At 35.4% G+C, this 22,619-nt stretch overlaps 1 protein-coding gene across 5 annotated transcripts in view; it reads right to left on the reverse strand.

The window, feature by feature from the left end:
- LYST (lysosomal trafficking regulator) overlaps window positions 1-22,619 on the reverse strand; it is a 175,718-nt gene that overhangs the window by 144,415 nt on the left and 8,684 nt on the right. For all 5 annotated transcript variants that reach the window (XM_055308713.1, XM_055308716.1, XM_055308715.1 and 2 more), the window contains exons 2-3: window positions 7,952-8,039; window positions 3,938-4,136 (exon numbers count right to left, since the gene is read on the reverse strand). In XM_055308713.1, the coding sequence (XP_055164688.1) occupies window positions 3,938-4,129 (192 nt within the window). In that variant the 5' untranslated portion in view covers window positions 4,130-4,136; window positions 7,952-8,039. The remainder of the gene's footprint in view (window positions 1-3,937; window positions 4,137-7,951; window positions 8,040-22,619) is intronic.

A 22,619-nucleotide genomic window follows, 5' to 3' on the forward strand; every position in this document is an offset into this window, starting at 1 on the left:
AAACATTATTTCAATGTGTGTTACAGACCTAAAAATAAAAATACTAATTAAAAAGCTTCTAGGAAAAATTCAACACAGGACATCTTTGCCACAATGGGATGCAAGATAAGGATTTCCTAGAAAGAATACAAAACACAATATTCACACAAAAAGTCTGCTGTTCTAAAGGCATTGTTAAGAATTGAAAAGGCCACAAAGAACATACTTGTAATCCAACAAAGACTTGTATCCAGAATACATTTAAAATAAGCTGTAACTGGACATTAAGCAAATAACCTGACTTTTTAAATGGGCACAAAACTTAAATAGACATTCACAATGGAAGATGTACAAACAACCAATGAACACATAAAATAGTGCTCAGCATCATTAGTTTTTAGAGAAATGTAAATTAAAATCAGTGAGATACTACTTCATATTCACTTAGGATGGCTAATAATAAAAAGATTGACAATGTCAAATATCAGAGAAGATGTAGAACACCTAGAATTCTCCTACATTGTTGGTAAGAATGAAAAATGGCACAACCACCTTGAAAAAACAGTTTGGTACTTTCTGGTAAACACCTACCCTTTGATACAACAATTGAATGCCTAGATATTTAAACAGGAAAAATGAAAATATATTCACACAAAGACTTTTTAAAGAATGTTCACAGCAGCTTTATTCATAATAGCCAAATGGAAACAAAAGCCAAATGGTTTAACAACAGGTGAACAGTCAAACAAATTGTGATATATCCATACAACAAAATACTGATCAGAAACAAAACATGGTGAGCTACTGAGTCACACATAATGGATAGAGCTTTGGGACACAAGAGTACATACTGCATGGTTTCATTTATATGAAATCCTAGAACAAGCAACACTACACTTAGATGTTAGAAATTAGAATTGTGGTTGTGTTGCAGTCGGGAAAGGGGAAGGCTGCCTGAAAAGGGGCGTGAAAACCTTTTTCTAGAGTAGAAATGTTCTAAACTTTGATTGAGGCTGTGGTTACACAGGTGTTTGTAACTGTCAAAACTCATCCAACCATACATTTTACATTTGTGTATTCACTACATGTAAATATATAGCAATAAAAAGTCTGTTTCATTATTTCCACCAAATATCTATTAATAAAGTCCGTGCACAAAAGTGGAAGGGTAGGGGCTTAATTTCCCTCTTGCTCAGAGTACCCAAGAAGTGCTCCTATTCATGAGAAGCACAGATATAGAAGCTGAAGTTCCTCTTGAAATGCACAGCTTTGAACCTACCGTTTTGATTCCACCCTAAGTGATTGAACCTACACAATTAAATTCCCCTTAAAGACCCAAATTATCATCATCCATTTCCTGGTTTATTTTTTTAAATTTTTATTTATTTATGATAGTCACACACACAGAGAGAGAGAGAGAGAGAGAGAGAGAGAGGCAGAGACATAGGCAGAGGGAGAAGCAGGCTCCATGCACTGGGAGCCCGACGTGGGATTCGATCCTGGGTCTCCAGGATCGCGCCCTTGGCCAAAGGCAGGCGCTAAACCGCTGCGCTACCCAGGGATCTCCATTTCCTGGTTTAAATAATTAAATGTCAATAAGCCCTATTTTTTAAATGGTTATTTATTTGCTCTCTACTTCTACAATTCATACTATCATTGCTACAGATATTCCAAAGGTGAATGACTGAGGAAGAGGGAATACAAGATATTACAAGATTTTACCCTAGTAAAAAATATTGTTGCAATTATAACTTGAATGATTTTAGTCATTTAATAATATATTTAAGGTATTTCATGACTTAAAGTATATAATCTATAGAAACAAAGTAGATTAGTGTCTGCTTAGGGCTGAGGGGGATAGGAGGGCTGGGGAATGACAGCTACAGGTCCCTGTTTGAGGTGATGAAAAGGTTCTAAAATTGAATATGGTGACAGTTGCACATATCTGTAATTGTGCTAAAACCACTGAGCTGTACATATGAAACGGGTAAGTTCTATGATATACGGGTTATATCTTAACATCTACAGCTTTAATTAAAAAAAAACCTACTGAGATTTTGATTAGGACTGCACTGGAATCTATACATCAATTTGGAGGAAACAAGTATCCTTACAATACTGATTTTTCCAACACAAAAAAAACTATGTATTTATTTGGATTGTCTTTAGTTCCTCTCAACAACGTTTTATAGGATTATGTACAGAAATCTGTACATATTTTATTAGATTTATTCCTGGGTATTTGATATTTCTGATGCTATTTATAGGATATCCCAAAAAAGAAAAAAAAAAGAGCACTGAAACGTTCTAATGTAGGCGAAGAAAATGAACAGAGCATGATATGCTTACTAAGTCATCAAAATTTTGAAATAAAAATCACTATACATGATCTAACAAATCATTTTTTCTAAATTTAACATTCATTTATGGAAAAGTCATACAAAACATAAAAACTAAATTACATGTAGTCACACATTTAATAAAGAACATTCATGAAAAGGAGTAACAATACATACTATTTTGGAAAATATTCTGGACAATTTCATGACAGGTAGACACCACGATGAACAAATACTCCCTGATATTTATTTGTGAGGTTCCTCAGTGTAGAGTAAAAACAGAGACATTGTTTAATTTTAGTTTCTGCATTATCATTAGCAAAATGCCTTGATAGCAAAGAAATTTCAACATAGTTAAATTTCTACCTAAAGCCAGTAACAGGGACGCCTGGGTGGCTCAGCAGTTGGGCATCTGCCTTTGGCCCAGGGCATAATCCTGGAGACCTGGGATCGAGTCCCACATCGGGCTCCCTGCATGGAGCCTGCTTCTCCCTCTGCCTGTGTCGCTGCCTCTCTCTCTCTCTCTCTCTCTCTCTCTCTCTCTCATGGATAAATAAATAAAATCTTTAAAAATAAAAAAATAAAAAAAAATAAAGCCAGTAACATTGGTAAGTGTTGAAAAATGTCTGTCATATTGGTGCTACAGAGACCTTATCATCTTTTCAAGTTAATTGAAATATTATCTAACTACATTAATTAGTCCCCTGAAAGCAGACAATATAATTTTTCTTTCATAAAATACATATTTGTTTTTTTACTAAAATGAAGTAAAGACATAAATCATGTTTGGGCTACAAGTTAACCCTGTCTGAGTTAGTTAATGTTCTGCTTCTCAGTCTTCTTTTGTTTTTGTTTTTTTTTAAAGATTTTATTTATTTGTTCATGAGAGACACAGAGAGAGAAGGCAGAGACACAGGCAGAGCGAGAAGCAGGCTCCATGCAGGGAGCTTGACGTGGGACTGGATCCCGGGTCCCCAGGATCACGCCCACCCAGGGCTGAGCCACCCAGGTTGCCCTGCATCTCAGTTTTCATCCAAAAAAGAAGGTTGGATGGCATCTCTATTTCCCAACTAACTTTAGAATTCTGTTAATTCTGTAATAAGGAAACAGCAAAATACTTTCTGTTCAGACCATATTTTAAGCACACACAATGAGGTATAAAAAACTGGATGTATACAAGCTAAAGGACCCAATATTTATTGGTTTAAGGATTGTCTACTTTCACCCCAGAATTAGTAAGCTCTCTAAATATAATTACACTAAACCTTTCAAAAGCATACCCGACACTTCTTGAAAGTGCAAATGTTTTTCTGAATCATAATCTTATGTCTCTATTAATAATCATAGTTATCTCATACTGATATTAGGATAAAAAACATAATATATATGAAATCATTTTAGAAGAAAGGCCATTTAAAATCCTAAGACATTCCAGACATTTTGAAAAGTATTCAAATAAACAGAATGTTCATAAATGGGGTTACTTTCCCTTATTGGAGTGATGTGAGAGATAGGACTTTATCCCAAAGAGACTCTCAGAAACTACGCAACCCAGAAATTATGCATCTGTAATCAACTATAATATACTGATAAAAAATTATTTTATATGAAAATGTTACCTGATCAATGATAGAATTTAGCTTGGTAAGTAATAGAAATCCTCGACCATGGACAAGGTATTGTCCAAGGGTAGCCATGTGTGTCTCCTCCTCTTCTTCCTCCCTGGCCTCCACCCTCTGGACCACTGCATTGCAAAGCCGGTTGACATCCGTCAGAAATTCACGTGCCAATGAGTTACTGTCGATGCTCATGACCGAGCTATAAAATAAATATTGCAAAAAAAAGATTAGAGAAATGAAAATTTATGGTTAAAACTAAGTGTTTTGAAGGCTGTTTGTTTTTAATCAAAGACTGACTTTAAATTATTGATCACTGGTATTTAACGCTATAATATTTTCAGACATAGTTCTGATCTAGTTAGGTGCTCCTTAAATATTCTTACATGGCAGAAATTACTCCTGAGTGTGGTACTCCCTGAGAATAACCAAGAACAGGGAGTGAAAGTACCTAGATATAAGATACACTAGTGAGTGGTGGCAGTTAAGGTAGATCTTGACCTTCTTAAATAGCCTCATCATAGAATAAAAATAAACCCATTACTTATAAAATATTCTTGCTCTCCATGATTTATAAATATGAATGATCTTTTAAAAATATACACTCTTTCTGGAACTGACAATCAGTGAGTGGTACACCCTCCCCCACAACAACCAGAGTTCAGTTAATGGAGAGAAAAGGGATTTACCATTAGGTAAATGAAAATTGAAGAATTCCAGCAGCTGAAGTTACATCACTTCATTTCTTACTGTACATTTAAATCAAAGGGTATTGTGACGTTTTAGGATCAAGGAAAGTAATGAGATAAAGCAGACAGAAGAGAGGAAAAACATCAATATAAAGAAAAAAGTTAACTATTTAGAAAGGAAAAATCATGAACAATAAAATTCCCAAAGAATTTCATCTTAGGGCTAAAAGTAATTTTGAAACACCCAGCATTAAAATTTTTAACTTGGAGAGATTAAATTAAGATATACATTATGGAGTCAGTCTTTCTTCATCCACTTTGGCGAGGGGGGTGCTACCTCCTCCCCCGCTGCTGAGAAGGCAGTGGACCATAGGACTGTGCCTATTGCCAGGGAGCAAGGTCATCCTCTGAGCCCTAATCAACTGAAGCACACCTGATTTAGCAGCCAACAAACATCTGGCTGCCAGATGTGACTTGTATGATGCAGCTTGCAAAGAGGCATCTGGCCAATCAGGCTCTTTGTGCTTCATGGGAATTTGAATTAAGGGACATAGTTGATGAGCCAAAAAGTCACTAGAGAGATGGCCTTCATAGTCATTATGAGGTAGTTAAGGCTCAGAAGCCACCTGGGTGAAAATGAACCACTAGGATGCAAAGGGAAGCAGATAAACATGAAAGGGAGAGACGAAAGAAATTCCTAATACTACTTTTGTTCCTATTCATTCTTGGACCTGATGGTTTAGTCCTGGATTCCCATCAGAATTCTAGGTATTATTACCATAACAATTCCCTCTGTAGCATAACAAAGATCATTACTTTTAATACTGTTGGATCACTAGGAAAAAACATAAAAAATAAAAGTTACATTACTCATTATCCCAAAATGTAGCAATATCCTCTCTTATATAAATATTGACCCTTTGTGAAGTTTTCATAAGGTAAAATTGTTCAATAAATCAAATAATTTAAAATTACAATAAAACTAAGTATATAGGGATCCCTGGGTGGCGCAGCGGTTTGGCGCCTGCCTTTGGCCCAGGGCGCAATCCTGGAGACCCGGGATCGAATCCCACATCGGGCTCCTCGTGCATGGAGCCTGCTTCTCCCTCTGCCTGTGTCTCTGCCTCTCTCTCTCTCTCTCTGTCTCTGTGACTATCATAAATAAATTTTAAAAATTTTTAAAAAAATTCTTAAAAAATTAAAAAAAAACTAAGTATATATAATATTTACATAATATATAAACTTATTTATATTCAAGCTATTGTTATCCAATTTTATTTACTTATTTCACCTAATTTGTCACTGATTTTAAGGTACATAATTATTTAGTGCACCATTAAAACAAATAACTGCCAGTTAAAGTATAACACAATATCTTCTTATCACTTAGAATGTTTCATACAATATCATCTTGTAGGCCATTAAGACCCACCCACCATGCACCATTTTTTAAGAGTGCTACACTACTACTGTTCCTGGGATTTCTTCCAAAGATGCTGCCATCATTCTGTAAGTTTCGATGCTGGAACTTTCCTGAACTTACCAGACAGATCAGCAGGAAGTTTCCCAAACTGGAAATAGTTTAAACTTGGAAACATTTAAAACTCATCAGGTATAGTCCCTATGATGCATATAACTCAACTGAAATGCTGATATGAACAGCCATGACCAAGTCCCCTCATGAGGAACAACTCCCTCACCGAGGGCAGCCTGCTGCCAGTGCTAACTAGACAACATTCATTACAAGGCACACTGCAACTTTAGCAATATTAAAGACGTGTGAAACCTAAAAATTGTGCTTATAATTAGTGCCTATTTTCCAGAAATTAAAATAATGAAAATTAACATGAATATTTAGGCATGACAATTACTGAGGAAATCATTTCAATCCCACTTCCTAAAAGCACCAGATGCCAGGTTGGCATAAAATATTATAAAATATGCAGAAATATATGTTATTCCTGATTTTTAAATGTACATAAGACACAGACACAGTTACACAAATAAATAGGGTATTATATATATAAATGATCTATTACCTGTTTTGATTCATATAGCTATTTTGGAAATCTTTTCACATGAGCTCTCTCTTACTCTTTTTGCTACCTTCCTGGTGTCCTGCTGCATGTATATATAACATGTTTTTCATTATATAGATGTACTATTAACTATGCAGCCAATCTCTCATTGAATATTTAGGCTATTTCTAGTTTTTGTTATCATAAACAGAACTGCAAAGAACATCCTTACACTACTTGCACATTTATCCTCTATGTCCTTGTGGTAGAAACTGCTGTTACTTCATGTAATAAGTTTTACACATTTCTTGTTAGGTCTCCCCAAGGGTGTTTTGTAGGTTTTGCTGTTATTTTGAATGGGATTTTGTTTCCATTATATAATCAAATTAGGATAGAAAGCTGGTATGTAGGAGGCAAAAAGTAGTAGATTTATTTTGATATGGTAAGCATATATCCAAGCTCCTTACTGAAATCTCATTTTTTTTGAAATTTCCAGATATAAAACCCTATCTTCTACAAATAACGAAAATTTTATTATTCACACACTTCCAATATTCACACACTTTCCACTCTTCTAACTATTAGCACTAACAGAACAACATTGGTAGGGGTGAGGGGGGATACTTTTGCCTTGCACATTAAGAAAATATTCATTTTTTTCCTGCTCATCTAATAGGAATGTTGAATTTCACTGAATGCCTTTCAGCTACTTTGAATGTCAACTGAAAAGATGATTGTATAGATTTTTTAAAGATTTTTAAAAATATTTCAAATATTCAGAAAAGTACAAAGAATGTTTAACATGAATTATAGCCAATACTCAGATTTAGCAAGTCTTAACATTATGCTGTGTTCAGATCTGAGAGAGAGAGAGAGAGTGTGTGTGTGTGTGTGTGTGTGTGTGTGTGCAAAGAAATCAAACCTTACAGTACAGGAAAGCCACACCCCACCCCACTTCTTTTTCTCTTTAGTTGGTGTTTATCATTTCTATACATGTTTTTATAATTTTTTGTTTATAGTCATAAAAATATTCAGTGTTGTTTTAACTATTTTAAAAATGTATATAAATAGTATGCTATATGTATCCTTTTATAACTTTATTTTTCCTCTCAACATAATGTTTGTTTCTTTAAACCATTATATAATATGCCATTGTATGAATATGCCACATTTACATATCCATCTCTACTAATGGAAAGTTTAGTTGTTTGTACTTTGGGGTTTAATTATGTCACATAATTATATAGTTTCAAAGGATTAGACTGAAACAAGTATTTTGACTGCTTAAATCTATTACATTAAATACTTACCAATCTCTCAACACTTTTGTAACATTGAGTCTTTATAATTTGAGCTCATGAATCAGATGAAATAAATATTCTTAGAATAAAGCTTCACCTATTTAAAAATAGAAAAATATATTAATGGCAACAGTGAAACAAATAATTTTAATAAAGTTCTGACACAAAAACTTATGGCCAGTCTTCATATTTCATGTAAGAGAAGCCAACTAAGTTTTTGAACCTCAAGGACACACTAAGAAATTTCTAGAGCTCCAAGAATGGAATCTTGAGACAGGAAGTGTTGGAACATACTTGATCTGAACAAGGCAGCTTGATCACAGCACCCTATTCCTCCTCTCCTCCCAACTCCTTACAACCTCCAGGTAAATCACCAGTTAACTATAAAGGAAGGAGAATCAGACCAGTTAACAGTCTCCTTAACACTGAATCCTGGAGGCAGTGGAATACCACCTACACACTTGGGTAGACAAGTCATTACTCTCCTGTAAAAGTGAAAGGTATTTGAGGATATAGGAAAACTCAGAAAAATACTAAAACCAAACAATGAATAAACTACCACCAAATTTCATATCCTTGTTGAAGTTTTAAAAATGAATTAACCTTTTGTGTACAATACAATGAAGGCTATTTCTGAATACTAAAGGATAAATTCCTACTTCTGGGCTAGCAACAAATGCTTCTGTTGAGTTACCTGTTTTCCCCTTCTCTATAGTTGTGACTAAGCAGAGGCATAGAAAATATTTCCTTATTACAAATACAAGGCAGCCATGAATGTTTATTTCAAAACAAGTTTTTAAATCAGCATTATCTTTGATTCCTTCAAAATGCCCAAGTCTAGAGAACTTTCTTGAATTCCCTTCAACTTGGTAAATAGTACTTGTACCACATTATTCTGGGCACTTCAGATTAAAGGAGGCAGGAAATGGGATTAGCTGCTGTTAAGACCATACAAGGCTTTTCGTGATGCAAGAAAAACATCTCTCCCCAGACTAGCAGCTCCATTGGGCACACAACTATCCAAGCCCAGGCTAGATTTCAGTCCTCTTACCCCACTCCAAGCACCGTCAGCCAGTGCTTCTACTGCCCAACCAAACGAAAAAAGAATGAAGTCTCACTATACTCTCCACACCTGCTCCTGCTGCAACCTCAGCTAATAAAAATCAACCATATATTTTCAAGTCTAGAAGAACAGAAGGGGAAACTATCAACCAAATTATGAGCATAAAGATGGTATTTGACTAATTGCTGTGACTCCTACTACCCTCTAATTTGGACTACCAGAGGTACAGCTGTCCACCTTAAAATGCTACAGTGATTCATTCCAGCATGGTTATTACAAGTGGAAGCTGACAGACAACTGGATCCATCTGTTTTTCTCTGTTATCAGGGGACATTTCTAGGGTATGCAGCAGGATTTATCTAATGCTCTTAAACCAGGATGGCTTCTTTATCTGTATTTTGCATAGCCCAGCTTGGATGTCCATAGAGTTTCACTCTATCCAAGACTGTAATTCTATCAGCCAGCACAGTCAGTTCTGACCTCCTTTATACTGCCACCGCCCTTGATAAACACAGCTGCATTCCAACTTTTATCAACCTGTATTGTGCTGGGTATCCATGAAGTTTGCAAATATAGTTTAAAGAAACAGACTGAAGATGTCCTTGGGGCATTATATGTATTTGTCTCTGTTTCTAAACTACATAAACACCCTATAGTTACTTATGACTGTCTTCTCTAACCCTATGTCATGAATTCCTTAAGAACAGGGACCCTGTCTTATTACTTTTTCTATTTTATAGCTAAAATGCTAAATTTAAAAATTATCATTACTATCATATTCAACTTCCAGTGCAACTATTATAATGTCATAATAAATAAAACTTACTCGCAACAATATTACAAGAATTTTTGTGTTCTTAAAATAAATGAAAAGCATAATAATAAGTGATCATACAAATAAAATAATCATATAAACAACCTCAGGAAAATAGTAAGTTTTTCTAATACAGTGACCAGTAAAGTATAACATAGGAATGGCCAAAACAAAAAGCAAAAAGAGTGTGTTAGCTACACCTCTTAGTTTTATTTCATCAGAAATTTCATTAATATGGCATTTAATTCAACAAACATTTATTGAATATTTATTATCTAGCTACTATCTATTATCTATTATCTAGCTACCGGCTACTATTTTTGGCACTGGGAATAGAGCAAAAACAAAATCCCTACCCTTATGGATTCCAGTAAGGTAGAGACAGATGAAAAGCAAACATATTGTAATGTCAGGCAGTGCTACATGCTATAAAAAATAAAACAGAATAAGGATACAGAGTGACAGGAATGCTACTTCAGATAGGGTGACAAGGATTCTAAAGAGGTGGTATCTGAGCAGAAACCTGAATGAAGTATGAAAATGGGTCACATGAGCATCTGGGAAAAGTGTTCCAGGGCTTTGAGATTAGTTTATGTTTGATGCATTGGATATTGAGTGCAAAAGAAGTTAAAGAGTATTACAGAGTGAGAAAAGACTCATTCACACTGGCCAGGGACTGAAGTAAGATGTGGAAAGATTAAACAGAAGTGTCCCCCACCGGAACTGTTTCTTCCTCAGAATGGCCTCCCACCCCAGAGAATCCATAAGGTTTTTTAAGCCTGTGTGAAGAGCAGTGCTGTTCAGTGACAGACAAGACTGACAGAGGGAGCAGGATGAGAGGGAAAATCAAGTTCAATGTTAGCTATGGTAACTTTGACAGGTAGTGTGGAAACCAAGCAAAGGACATGCAGTAGATACCTGGATGTGCCAAACTGGAGTTCAGGTGGGGAGGCTGGAACTGGTGAATCAATTTGAGAGTTATCAGTATCTAGATGTATTTTAACAGGACTAGGTGGATGAAATAACCCAGAGCAGTACTGTCCAACAGAACTTTCTACAATGACAGGACTGTGGCTAGTGGCTACTGTACTGATCAGTGGAGACCTATAGAATGCATGCAAATAAAGCTGAGAAGAGATTCTAGAACTGAGCCCTGGGGTTAGCCATCCTGAGTAAGAGGGAGGGGGAAGATCCAGTACAGGAGACCGAGAAGGAGCAGCAAGTAGGCAGGAGAAAAATCAGAAAATTGGTGCCTCCCAAAAGCCCGGTAAAAAAATCTTGAAACAGTTAAGACTGACCAACTGTGTCAAATATGGCAGAAAGGTTGAGTAAGATAAAGACTGGGAACCCACCACTGGATTTAGCAACAGGGAAGTTACTGACAACGTTGTCAAAGAGTGGTCTCAGTGGAGTGGCAAAGGGGATGAGGAAACGGAGGCAAGGAGCTTAAGACAACTCTTTTGAGAAGTTGTTCTGCCATAAAGGGTGGCAAGGAGGTGGGGGTAGTTGAAGAGAACATGGGATGGGGGAGGTGGTGCGTTTTTTTTTTCTTTTTATAAGTGATGTTATAGCATATTTGTAAGCTGAGATACTATTATAGCATGTTTATATAACATCTTTCTCCAATGGAGAAAGGAAAATAGATGAAAAACTAGAACAAGAGGAGGTAAATGCAGGAGCAGTGAGCAGGCAGTAGGAAGAGGATGCAATGCACGAGTGCTAGGAACACTCACAGTTCATGTAATGAACAGAAAGGATGACAGAACACATAAGCACACACACAGGAAGGTCAGTATATCTGGCTGTGGATAGACCAAGATTTGGACCAAGATTTGGGTGCATCTCTTTTCTTGGTGAAATAAACTGCAAGGTTGCCAGGGGGAGAGTAAGGAGTAGGAGGCGGTGTTAACTGATGAGTGGAACAGGGTCAAAAACAGCTACCTGGAAGAGACTTCCCAGGAGGCTGCCATTAGTAATTGAGATTGAGTTTCGGCTGTTAATCCCTGGACCAGTACTACAGTCCAATTCCCAACATGTCCGTAAGCATGGAATGACAGAATGGATGATGTCAAATAGATGTCTAGATATATTAGAGACACAGCATTCTCCCCATCTGTGCATGCAGTGTCCCCACCAAAGGTGGAAACTAGGTTATCTGGAATGAATTATTTTTACAAAACTCTTGTAACTCTTACTGCTCATCTTTCCCTTCTGTAAATATTTGAGAATCTTTTAAATCGATCTCTAGAATCTTTTGTGGAAGTAACATCAAGCTCACTAAAGTCTATGGAATCTATGTTGTTCTTTTATAATTTTTTGGAACTTTAGTTCTCCGTGTTTTCTGGTAGCGTTCAAAGTCCCCAGAGTTGCTCAAAGATTACCATCAACAACATTAACACATTTTCACAGAATCTGAACCTGAGGTGTGAACACATTTAGAGCAGCCAGAGATTCTGGTACAATTTCCTCTCTAATTGTGCGTGGGCTTAAATGTTCTATTATTATTCTTACATGTAGCTTTATTAATTTGTGTGGAGATCATTCTTCATGTCAGAGAAGTTGGAAACAAAACAGAAGCTGGGAAGTTTCATTTACTCTGTATCCAATTATAGGGTGGGGTTTTTTTTTAATTTTTAAATTTGAGTATAGTTGACACACAATGTTACATTAGTTTCCGATGTACAACATAGTGATTCAACTTCTCTATACTAAGCCATACTCACCACAAGTGTGGCTACCAAATGGGGTCCAGTTTGTTTAAAACAAAAATCTATTATTTGCTTGCTGTTTTCATCTCTCTATATAAAATGTAAACGGTCAGCCTTAACCTTTTTCAAAACCTCAGCTCATTATTCTCTTTGGGTTGTATTCCTCTTTTATATGAGATACCTGTATCTACATCTATATATTTTTGTTCCATGTCCTTCTTTCCTTCTTCTGCACATATTATTTTAAAATATGAGTTCAAATGGCCACGTTGCCTCGCTCTTTTCTTCACATACTATTTCCAACTGTTCATAAAACTCTACCTATGGCCATCTTATCTGCACTTTCCTTTCTGGAGACTATATGCATGGCATCCTATCTACCCTTACTTTAAGATTTAGGAACTCTGTCTTTCTAATTCTCTATATTCCAGGTTTCCTCCACATTCCTCTTCCTGTTTCTTATTTATTCATTTAACTACCATTTACTAAAACACTCACTCTGTTTTAGGCACTAAGAATACAAAATGTGAAAATAATTTTAGTCTCTGCCTCAAGAAGGTTCCATTATGGTGGCAAAAGCAAACCAATACACAGGTGTTGTGTACTGATAAGGGACACTGAATCCAATCTGAGTGGTCAGGGAAGCTTCATGAAGGATGTGATATTTCAGTAAAAGCTGAAAATATAAAGGAAGAGAGAAAAGGGGAGAAGAAAAGCATACAGACACAAAGAGAAGCTCAAGTCAAGCCCCTGACAGAATTATGATACATTTGGTATCAAAATGCAAAACGAGAAGCAGGAAAATGATGGAGAGAGTAGTGACCAAGGATAAATAAAAGGACCCCCTGGTGGCCTGAGAGCTCAGCAGAGGTTGAAAGCCATGAATTTTGGATAGTATAACTCTTCTCAGATATTTGAGATTCTCCAGCAGGGCTCAGCTGCTTGGATCTAGTAGATAAGGCAGATTGTATCACTGATGTAGAAATGGGAGTTTTGGTGGGAGGAAGAAGTTTAAGTGAAAGAGAATTAAGGTACAAGTGAGAGAACAATCCATATGGTCAAAACTAGGATACAAATTGGCTAGGAAAGAGAAATAGGCTAGGCAGATGTTGATATGCAAGTTGAAATACAGGCAGGCAATCAATCTCTCTGAGACTGAATAAAAAATGAGGGAATATTAAAAAGAAAAAATCATGAGGAAATGAAGGATATTAGAATTTTTAGATTTCTGAAACAAGCAGTTTCAGATGATGACAACACCCAGTGTGTAACCCTGCAAGCAGTGTCTAAAATGCAAGTTAAGATCACTGCAGCTGAGTAACCACGAGACTAGTTTTTTGGACAACAGATTATTGTTAGCTCTTAAAATGAAGACTCCTTGATGACAGGGATTTTGTTGCATTTACTGCAAAATCTATAGCATCTAGAAGAGGATGTGGCACAACTATTTTTTGAATTTGTTAAATGCATGATATGGTTTTCTCTCAGGATTCCCATTATGTTCACTTGTCTAATTAAGCCCTCATAGTCAAATTTAGTCTCAGAGTTATCAGCTCCCCTCCTTATTTCCTTAACCTTTGTAAAATGAAATGGTCAATAAAATTAGTCAATAGCAGCACTGCTTTTACTGAGTAAGACTCCCCATAGACATTTGGATAGTTGACTATGTATCTTAGCTCTATTCTGATTCTGTGATTAATTGCCACAACCTATTATCCAAAGGAGCACACAATTAAGCTATCACCCTTAGTCTTGTGGATTTTGACATAGTTATTTCCTTGACACACAGTATAAAACTACTACACTCTCCCCCATGCCAAGTCATCCCTTCATATATTTTCCAGTTTTAGGCATTTTTAAATACCTTGTCATTTCTGTGTCTTAATCAGTACTACCAATAACATTACATTGACCATTGAAAATAAAATCTCAAGCTCAACAACACAACAAAGAGGGCTCCCTATGGGGTTGCCTGGGTGGCTCAGTAGGTTAGGCTTCTGCCTTCGGCTCAGGTTATGATCCCAGGGTCCTAAGATAAAGCTTCAGGCATCAGGCTCCCTGCTCAGTAGGAAGCCTGCTTCTCCCTCTCCGTCTTCCCCTCCCCCTGCTTATGCTCTCTCACTCTCTCCCTTAAATAAATAAAATCTTAAAATAAAAAAGGGAGGGACTCCCTATGTCACCAGGTTTCCTCCCCAAGAACTATCAAGTCACTCACTCATTCATTCATAAATTCAACCAAAATTTATTACTTATTCAATAAATATTTCAATAAATATTTACTAATATATTTATTCATTCTCTTTTTCTAAGTTTTGAATCTGTTGTGAATAGTCAAACAGGCAGCATTGTGACAGTGGTGAAAATAAAGGCAGAAGAGTGCGAATGTAGCAATTACTAGCCGCCACACAAAGCTATGTGATGTCTGGCTTCCTTTTCCATGAAACGTCTATCCCACAGAGTTACTATGTGGATCTTCAAAGATTGTATAACATTAGTAAACATTCTTGGTAAATATAGTTCCTTTTAAGTGCTCAGCACTAGGTGACAGCAGAGAGTGCCATCTGGAGGAAGAAAGAGATCATTACAACCTTTCCCCAGAGCAGTATGGAAATGTCAATGTTTGGCTTTATGACCACATAGTTTCCAAGGAAGCTCTGAAAATAAAAGTAGGGAGTACCTGTATATTTTGTCTTTTCCCTGTCTTGTGACTTCTAAAGAAAAGGAGAAGAGGAAATACAATGAGAAAGTTAATAATAATGAACTATTTACTCTTATAGCCTAATTAGAAAACATATATTTTCTTCATAAAACGATAGTTATCTGAAGGGCTCATTTCCTAACTTTCACCAAGTGCCCAAAATCCTGATAAATTCATTTAAAAAATAATATTAGGTACTTGCATCTAAATTTCTTAATTAAAATAATATTAGAGAAATTACCACTGGAAAAATATGTTTTAGAAATATATTAGGTACCAAAAAGGAGGAGACCACTAACAACTGCAGGATTATTGTGAGGATCAAACACAATACTACACAGAATAATAAATATTCAATGAATTCTTTTGAATCAGAACCTGTGGTGATTTAAAGCAGCCTTCTTGAAAATAAGGGTTGGTCATTATGGACTATTGATTATGCTAAATCCCATCTTCTCCAGAGTTCAGTATATATGGAATATAGACTGATTAATGAACTTTCCCAAAGATCTCATATATTCTTTGCAACACATCACTAAAAATTAAAAACCCTTAGAGAAAAACAATGATAACACTATGCCACTTCATGAGTAACATAAATAAAGGTATCAATATGTTAGAATCATACATTCTCACAATAGCAGAAACTTTAGACATCATACTCTCCAACCCTACATTCTACAGGTGACAAAAACTGAAGCCCACAGGTCCATGGTCCCATGGTTAGGTCCCACAACAGTTGTCTTAGGAGTTACATGATATTTTTAGAGCTAATTAACTAGAACTAAAATAGCCAAGTTTAGAAGACACAGCCTTTCTTCTGTTAGGTCAATTAAAAATTAGACAACGGACAAAGAAGTTTCTTTAACACTAAATACTATCTCTAAATGTTACCCAGAACCTTTACTGAAGTCTACTAGATTGCAATGTGTTCACCTGGAAACAAGCTTCAAAAACCTCTACAGGGACGCCTGGGTGGCTCAGCAGTTAAGAGTCTGCCTTTGGCTCAGGGTGTGATCCTTGGGTCCTGGGATTGAGTCCCACATTGAGCCTGCTTCTCCCTCTGCCTATGTCTCTGCCTCTGTGCCTCTCTCATGAATAAATAAATAAAATTTAAAAAAAAACCTCTCTACAAACTTTTGCTTGTTGCACTAAGTGCAACTTAGTAATCCTGCCTCTCTGTCCTATGCTGTTTCACTCCTCCAGGCAAATATCCCTCCACCCCAAACTTCTCAGGGTATTCTATAGCTTCATGTTATCTTTCTCTATGTGTTTCCACATTTCTCATTTATATCAAAAAGTAAGCAAACAAAGACAAAACAGAAAACAAAAAACTCTGCTCCTCCTAGAAAGAAGTATTTACATTTTAACAAGAAGTAATACCTTCAGTTCTAACTGGAATTACAACAAAAGAGGGGTAGAAGTTGGCTCTGATGTAGATGTTCCATATTAAAAATGTAGGGCTATAATAATCCTTAACCAGTAAACATGGGGGATGGGGAACAATTGAACTGTTCTTACTTTTATTCTGTATTATGCCTTTAGGCTAAGTTAAAGTACAAAAATGTGCTGAATGAAATATTTTCAATTTATGTAGAATTGTATGGGCTATAAAGAAAATAATACAATAAATAGGGCAGTGATTTGGGGGCAAAGGGTGGAAATCTAAGAAAGCAGTGGCCCCAGAAAAGTGAACATACTGTTTTTTTCATATTTCGAGGATTGACGAACAATACCACCTGCTTCCCTTCCCTTTGCTAAGCTCACATCTTGGTTACCACTCTCCGTCTTGCCTGCCTGGACACCTGTGACTGGCCTACAGAGAAGTCATCATGGCTCCTCATTTGACAAAGCTGGCCCAGCCACGTGTAGCAAGGCAGAATTGGGTCTCCTTTATCAAAACAAAACAAAACTATTTTGCCTAACAGAGTGCCACAAAAGTAAGAGCTCAAAAAATCAACACCAATCCACTTAATACTAACTTTGATAGAAAACACTCTAATATTCAAATTCCTTCAGGAAATCTTCCTGCAGCTAAACCTCTGAGAAATAAATAGCCACATTTACAAAAGCCTTTTCTGTTCCTTAGCAAGCATTTAAGGTGCTAAGGAAAACACTATAGAAATACATAAAAACTTCACCAAAAAAATTTTAGATTAAAAACAAAAAACTAAAGCAATAAAATCTTGGATGTTTATTCTTCCTATAAAGACTAAAAAAGCATCTGCCTTTGGCTCAGGTCATGATCCCAGAAGCCCCACTTGTGGATGGCTCCCTGCTCAGCGGGGAGTGGGCTTCTCCTCTCCTCCCTACTCATGCTCTCTATCACTCTGTCTCTCTCTCTCTTAAGTAAATAAAATCTTTTTTAAAAAAAGAGATTATAATCAAAATATACAGTTTAGAAGTTCTTTAAAATCAATTCTATAAATAATGGTTTTCTATACCTCCTAAAGAGACACTAAAAACACAGCTTGGTGTCTTAGCCTCCATGTGAAATGAAAAAAATAAAAATAATTTATATAGCAACATCATAATGATCAGTAGTTTTTAACAAATATTCTGTATAAGGTAAAAGATTCTGCAAAATAAGTTTCAGAAATACTGAACAGATATGTACAAGCTTTAAAGATACCACATAAGTGTATATAGCAAGAGTTTCCTCTTATTCCTTCATAATTCTTATAGACACAGTGAAAATTAGCTTCCCTTCTAAAAATCATTTAGTTGAGGCAGTCAAGTACAGACAAATGTGTTTACTGCTATAAAACATTTTTTTGCTATAAAACATTTTAAATCAAGAAAAATTAACAGTGAGATCAAATTCAGATCTAGCTGCTTAATCTACTGCTCTCTAACCATCCACGAAGATGGATAGATAGTAGGAGACAAGGGCATAGGGAATGAGAGCAATAGAGAACAAAAACAGAAAAGTAATATATATTAAGCAAATGCATTTCAGATTCAACCTACACTTCTTTTTTTCTACTTCATTGAGAATCATCACAATTTAGTTTCTACCACCAAGGTATAAACTTAGACACATGTAAAGACAAAGGGCTAAAGGTATAAATTAATTACATACTGGAAACCAGCCATCATCACTTTCCATAGTGTATAAGGTTTTGGCTATGAGATTAGTTTCTTAAAATGTATTAAAATGTTCAATAGGTTAGTGGCATAGTAGAAAGAATACTACACTAAAAGTCGAGACTTTTGGTTTTTTGTTTTGCCTCAGACACTTCTTAGGATCTAAGGCAAAATGCTTAACCTTTCTGTGTCCCATTCTTCTTAAACACATTAAAACAAAAACAAAACTAGATCTCTAAATATCTTTTAGGCTGTGAACTTTCATGATACTGCAGCATTCAGGAAATAGTAATATAGTAACAGTAAACATCAAAGTTCAACTAAGATTAAAATTACACATTCTAGGGGCACCTGGGTTGCTCAGTCAGGCACCCAACTCTTGGTTTTGGCTCAAGTCATGATATCAGGGTACTGAGATCAAGCCCTGCCAGGCTCCACTCGGTGCAGGGTCTGCTTGAGATTTTCTCCCTCTCCCTCTGCCCCCTCCTCTACTCTCTCTCTCTAAAATAAATAAGTAAAACCTTGTAAAAAAATTATACATTCTAAATGTTTCCTTAAATTATGCATAATCAAGTTTTGTCAAAACTACCTTACCAGGATTCTGTATTTTTAGAAGTCAAGTGTAGGGAAAATAAATATGTTTCAGCTGTATGGAATACATGACTCCAGAAATATTCTCCAAAATACTGAAATAAGGCTAACAGAAAAAATCACAAGAACAGTAACCAGCATTACCATCTTTGGAAACATTACCAAAGAGGAAATCCAGAAAACAGTAAAGGGTTTTAATCTTTAATCAACTCTGAGCTATAATGCATTAAAGATCTAATAAAGTCTAGACAAGCAAATATTAAAAAGTAGCATAAGAGCAAGTTGATAGGTATAAGCAGCTGTTCTACAAGTTACACCAGTAAAACCTCCTTTTGCCATTGGCCAGGATACACTGAACTATGCACTTCAATGAATCAATACCCAGAAGCAGTAACAATGAATGCATTTTATGAACTGATAAATGTTTTGTTGCCCTTTCAAATAAGCCATATTAATATAATAAAAGAGGAAATCATTCTTATCATTGTTTTAATTTCGTACTCATCCAAACTCAGTATAATAATTATTCTGTTGGAATAATATATATGCAATTATGATTATTATTCTTCCATCCAAGGAGCTCAGACAAGTGAACTACAGAGCTAATAAGAATTCTATTGTAGCAAATCACATTTTTATCAGAGCAATCTTAAAGACTGATGAGAAAGGAAAAAAATTAATATCCTATTATTGTTCTTTAAAAGTTCATAATACTCAAATGTAAGAAAATACAATTTCATTTTCAAAATTCATTTTTAAACCTCATTATTTTGTGAATATGTGACACATTTGAGCTGTATGTATGCATATGTGCATTTGTGTATATAAAATATGGACGAGATTTTAAAACAACAACCTACATTCCTATGCCAAAGCTCTGCTGACATAATAAATGATGCTGAACCAATAAAAAAATTTTAAAACATTTTTTAACGTTCATAATACTCAAATGAGCATATAGAATTGATTTCACTTATGCTAAATAAATTGCTAAAAACACATTTGGCCAAAAAACAAATGCTACAACAAAAAATTTAAATACTTAATAATGAAAATATATTTCCAATAAGCAAAGGCACATTTAACTTTGAAACAGTTAAGCACAAGAACAAATTCCTAAAAAAAACTAGCAAATCCATCCCAACAACAATCGTGGGGGTGGGACATGGTTAAACATGCCAAAAAAACAGGCTTAAAAATAGAGAAAAAATAACATTTTTCACAAAACTATTGACAAATAATACTAAAATTTATATGGAACCGTTAAAGACCCTGAATAGCCAAAGCAATCTTTTCTTTTTTTTTTTTTTTTTAGTATTTAAAATTTTTTTAATTCTATAGTTAACATACAGTCTTATGTTAGTTTTAGGTGTACAATATAATGATTCAGTACTTCCATACATCACCCAGTACTCATTATGACAAGTGCCATCCTCAATCCCCATCACCTATTTTACTCAACCCCTGCCCACCTTCCCTCTGGTGACCATCAGTTTGTTCTCTATAGTTAAGAATCTGTTTCTTGGTTTGTCTCTTTTCTCTTTTTTTCCCTCTGCTCGTTTGAGTGAAATCATACGGTATTTGCCTTTTCCTGACCGACTTAATTCACTTGGCATAATGCTTTCTAGCTCCATCCATGTTGTTGCAAACAGCAAGATTTCATTCTTTTTTTTATGGTTGAGTAATACTTCATTTTACACACACACATGCACACACACACAGGGATACATGAATTACTGTTGGGCAAAGCAATCTTGAAAAAGAAGAACAAAGCTAGAGCTGTCACAATCTCAGATTTCAATATATACTAAAAAGCTGAGGTAATCAAAACAATATGGTACTGGCACAAAAACAGAAACATATCAACAGAACAGAATAGAGAGCCCAGAAATAAACCTACGCTTATATGACCATTTACTCTATGACAAAAGAGGCAAGAATATACACTGGGAAACAGTCTGTACTGGACCACTTTCTTATATTATACACAGAAATAAACCTAAACATGAGACTTGAAACCATAAAAATCTTAGAAGAGAGCTCAGAGAGTAATGTCTCTAATAACAGCCATTGAAACATTTCCCTAGCTATATCTCTTAAGGCAAGAAAAAGCAAAAGCAAAATTAAACTATTGTGATTATGTCAAAATATAAAGCTTCTCCCCAGCAAAGGAAACCATTAACAAAATGAAAAGGCAACCTGCCAAATGGCAGAAGATATTTGCAAATGATATATCTGATAAGAGGTTAATATCCAAAATATATAAAGAATTTATATAAGTCAATACCAAAAAACAAATAATGATTAGTAAATGGCCAGAGGACTTGAATACACATTTTTCCAAAGAAGATATACAGACATCAGACACATGAAAAGATGCTCAACATTGTTAATCATAGAAAAATGCAAATCAAAACCACAATAAGATATCACCTTATACCTGGTAGAATGGCTAGAATAAAAAAGGTAAGAAATGACAAGTGTTGGTGAGGATGTAGAAAGAAAGGAACAAGAAAGGAATCCTGGTGCATTGTTGGTGGGAATGCAAATTGGTGCAGCAACTAGGGAAAACAATATGGAGGTTCCTCAAAAATTTAAAAATAAAAAATAAAATAAAATAAAAAATAAAAATTTAAAAATAAAATTACCATAAGACCCCTTTACCCAAAGAAAGTAAAAACACTAATCAAAAAGATATAAGCACTTCTGTTATTGCAGCATTATGTACAATAGCTAAGATGTGGAAACAACCCTAGAATCCATTGATGGATGAATGCATAAAGAAGATGTGGGGTGTATATACAATGGAATATTACTCAGCCATCAAAAAGAATGAAATCTTGTCACTTGCAACAACAAGGATGGAGCTAGAGAGTATAATGCTAAGTGAAATATGTCAATAAAAGAAAGAGAAATATGTTATGATTTCACTCATATGTGGGATTTAAGAAACAAAATAAATGAACAAAGAAAGAAAGAGAAACAAACAAAAACCCCAGACTCTAAAATACAGAGAACAAACTGGTGGTTGCCAGAGGGGAGGTAGGTAGGGGAATGGATGAAATAGATAAAGGGGCTTAAAAATACCCTTGATGAGCACTGAGTAGCATATTCAATTGTTAATCATAATATCAGGGGGATCCCTGGGTGGCGCAGAGGTTTAGCGCCTGCCTTTGGCCCAGGGTGGGATCCTGGAGACCCGGGATCGAATCCCACGTTGGGCTCCCGGTGCATGGAGCCTGCTTCTCCCTCTGCCTATGTCTCTGCCTCTCTCTCTCTCTGTGTGTGTGTGTGTGTGTGTGTGTGTGTGTGTGTGACTACCATAAATAAATAAAAATTTAAAAAAATTAATCATAATATCATACACCTGAAACTAATATAACACTATGTTAATTCTGTTTCAGAAATAAATAAATAAATAAATAAATAAATAAATAAATAAATAAATAAGAAATAATATGTCAAAGAAACAAAAACCTCAAAAGAGTAAAGAAAATTAATATTTCTCAATATTTACCAAATGTATACTAGGCTTCAAGCATTGTCCAAAAACATGACGTACAATATATAAATTATATATCAAATATAATTACATATAACTTAATATTTACAAGTACCATATAAGAGAAATATTACTGTTATGATTTTAGACAGTTGAAATATCCAGAGATAGTCAAGAATGATTGCTAGTGGGCAGCCTGGGTGGCTCAGCAGTT

This window comes from Nyctereutes procyonoides, unplaced genomic scaffold (genome assembly GCF_905146905.1).
Source record: "Nyctereutes procyonoides isolate TBG_1078 unplaced genomic scaffold, NYPRO_anot_genome, whole genome shotgun sequence".
Taxonomy (NCBI): domain Eukaryota; kingdom Metazoa; phylum Chordata; class Mammalia; order Carnivora; family Canidae; genus Nyctereutes; species Nyctereutes procyonoides.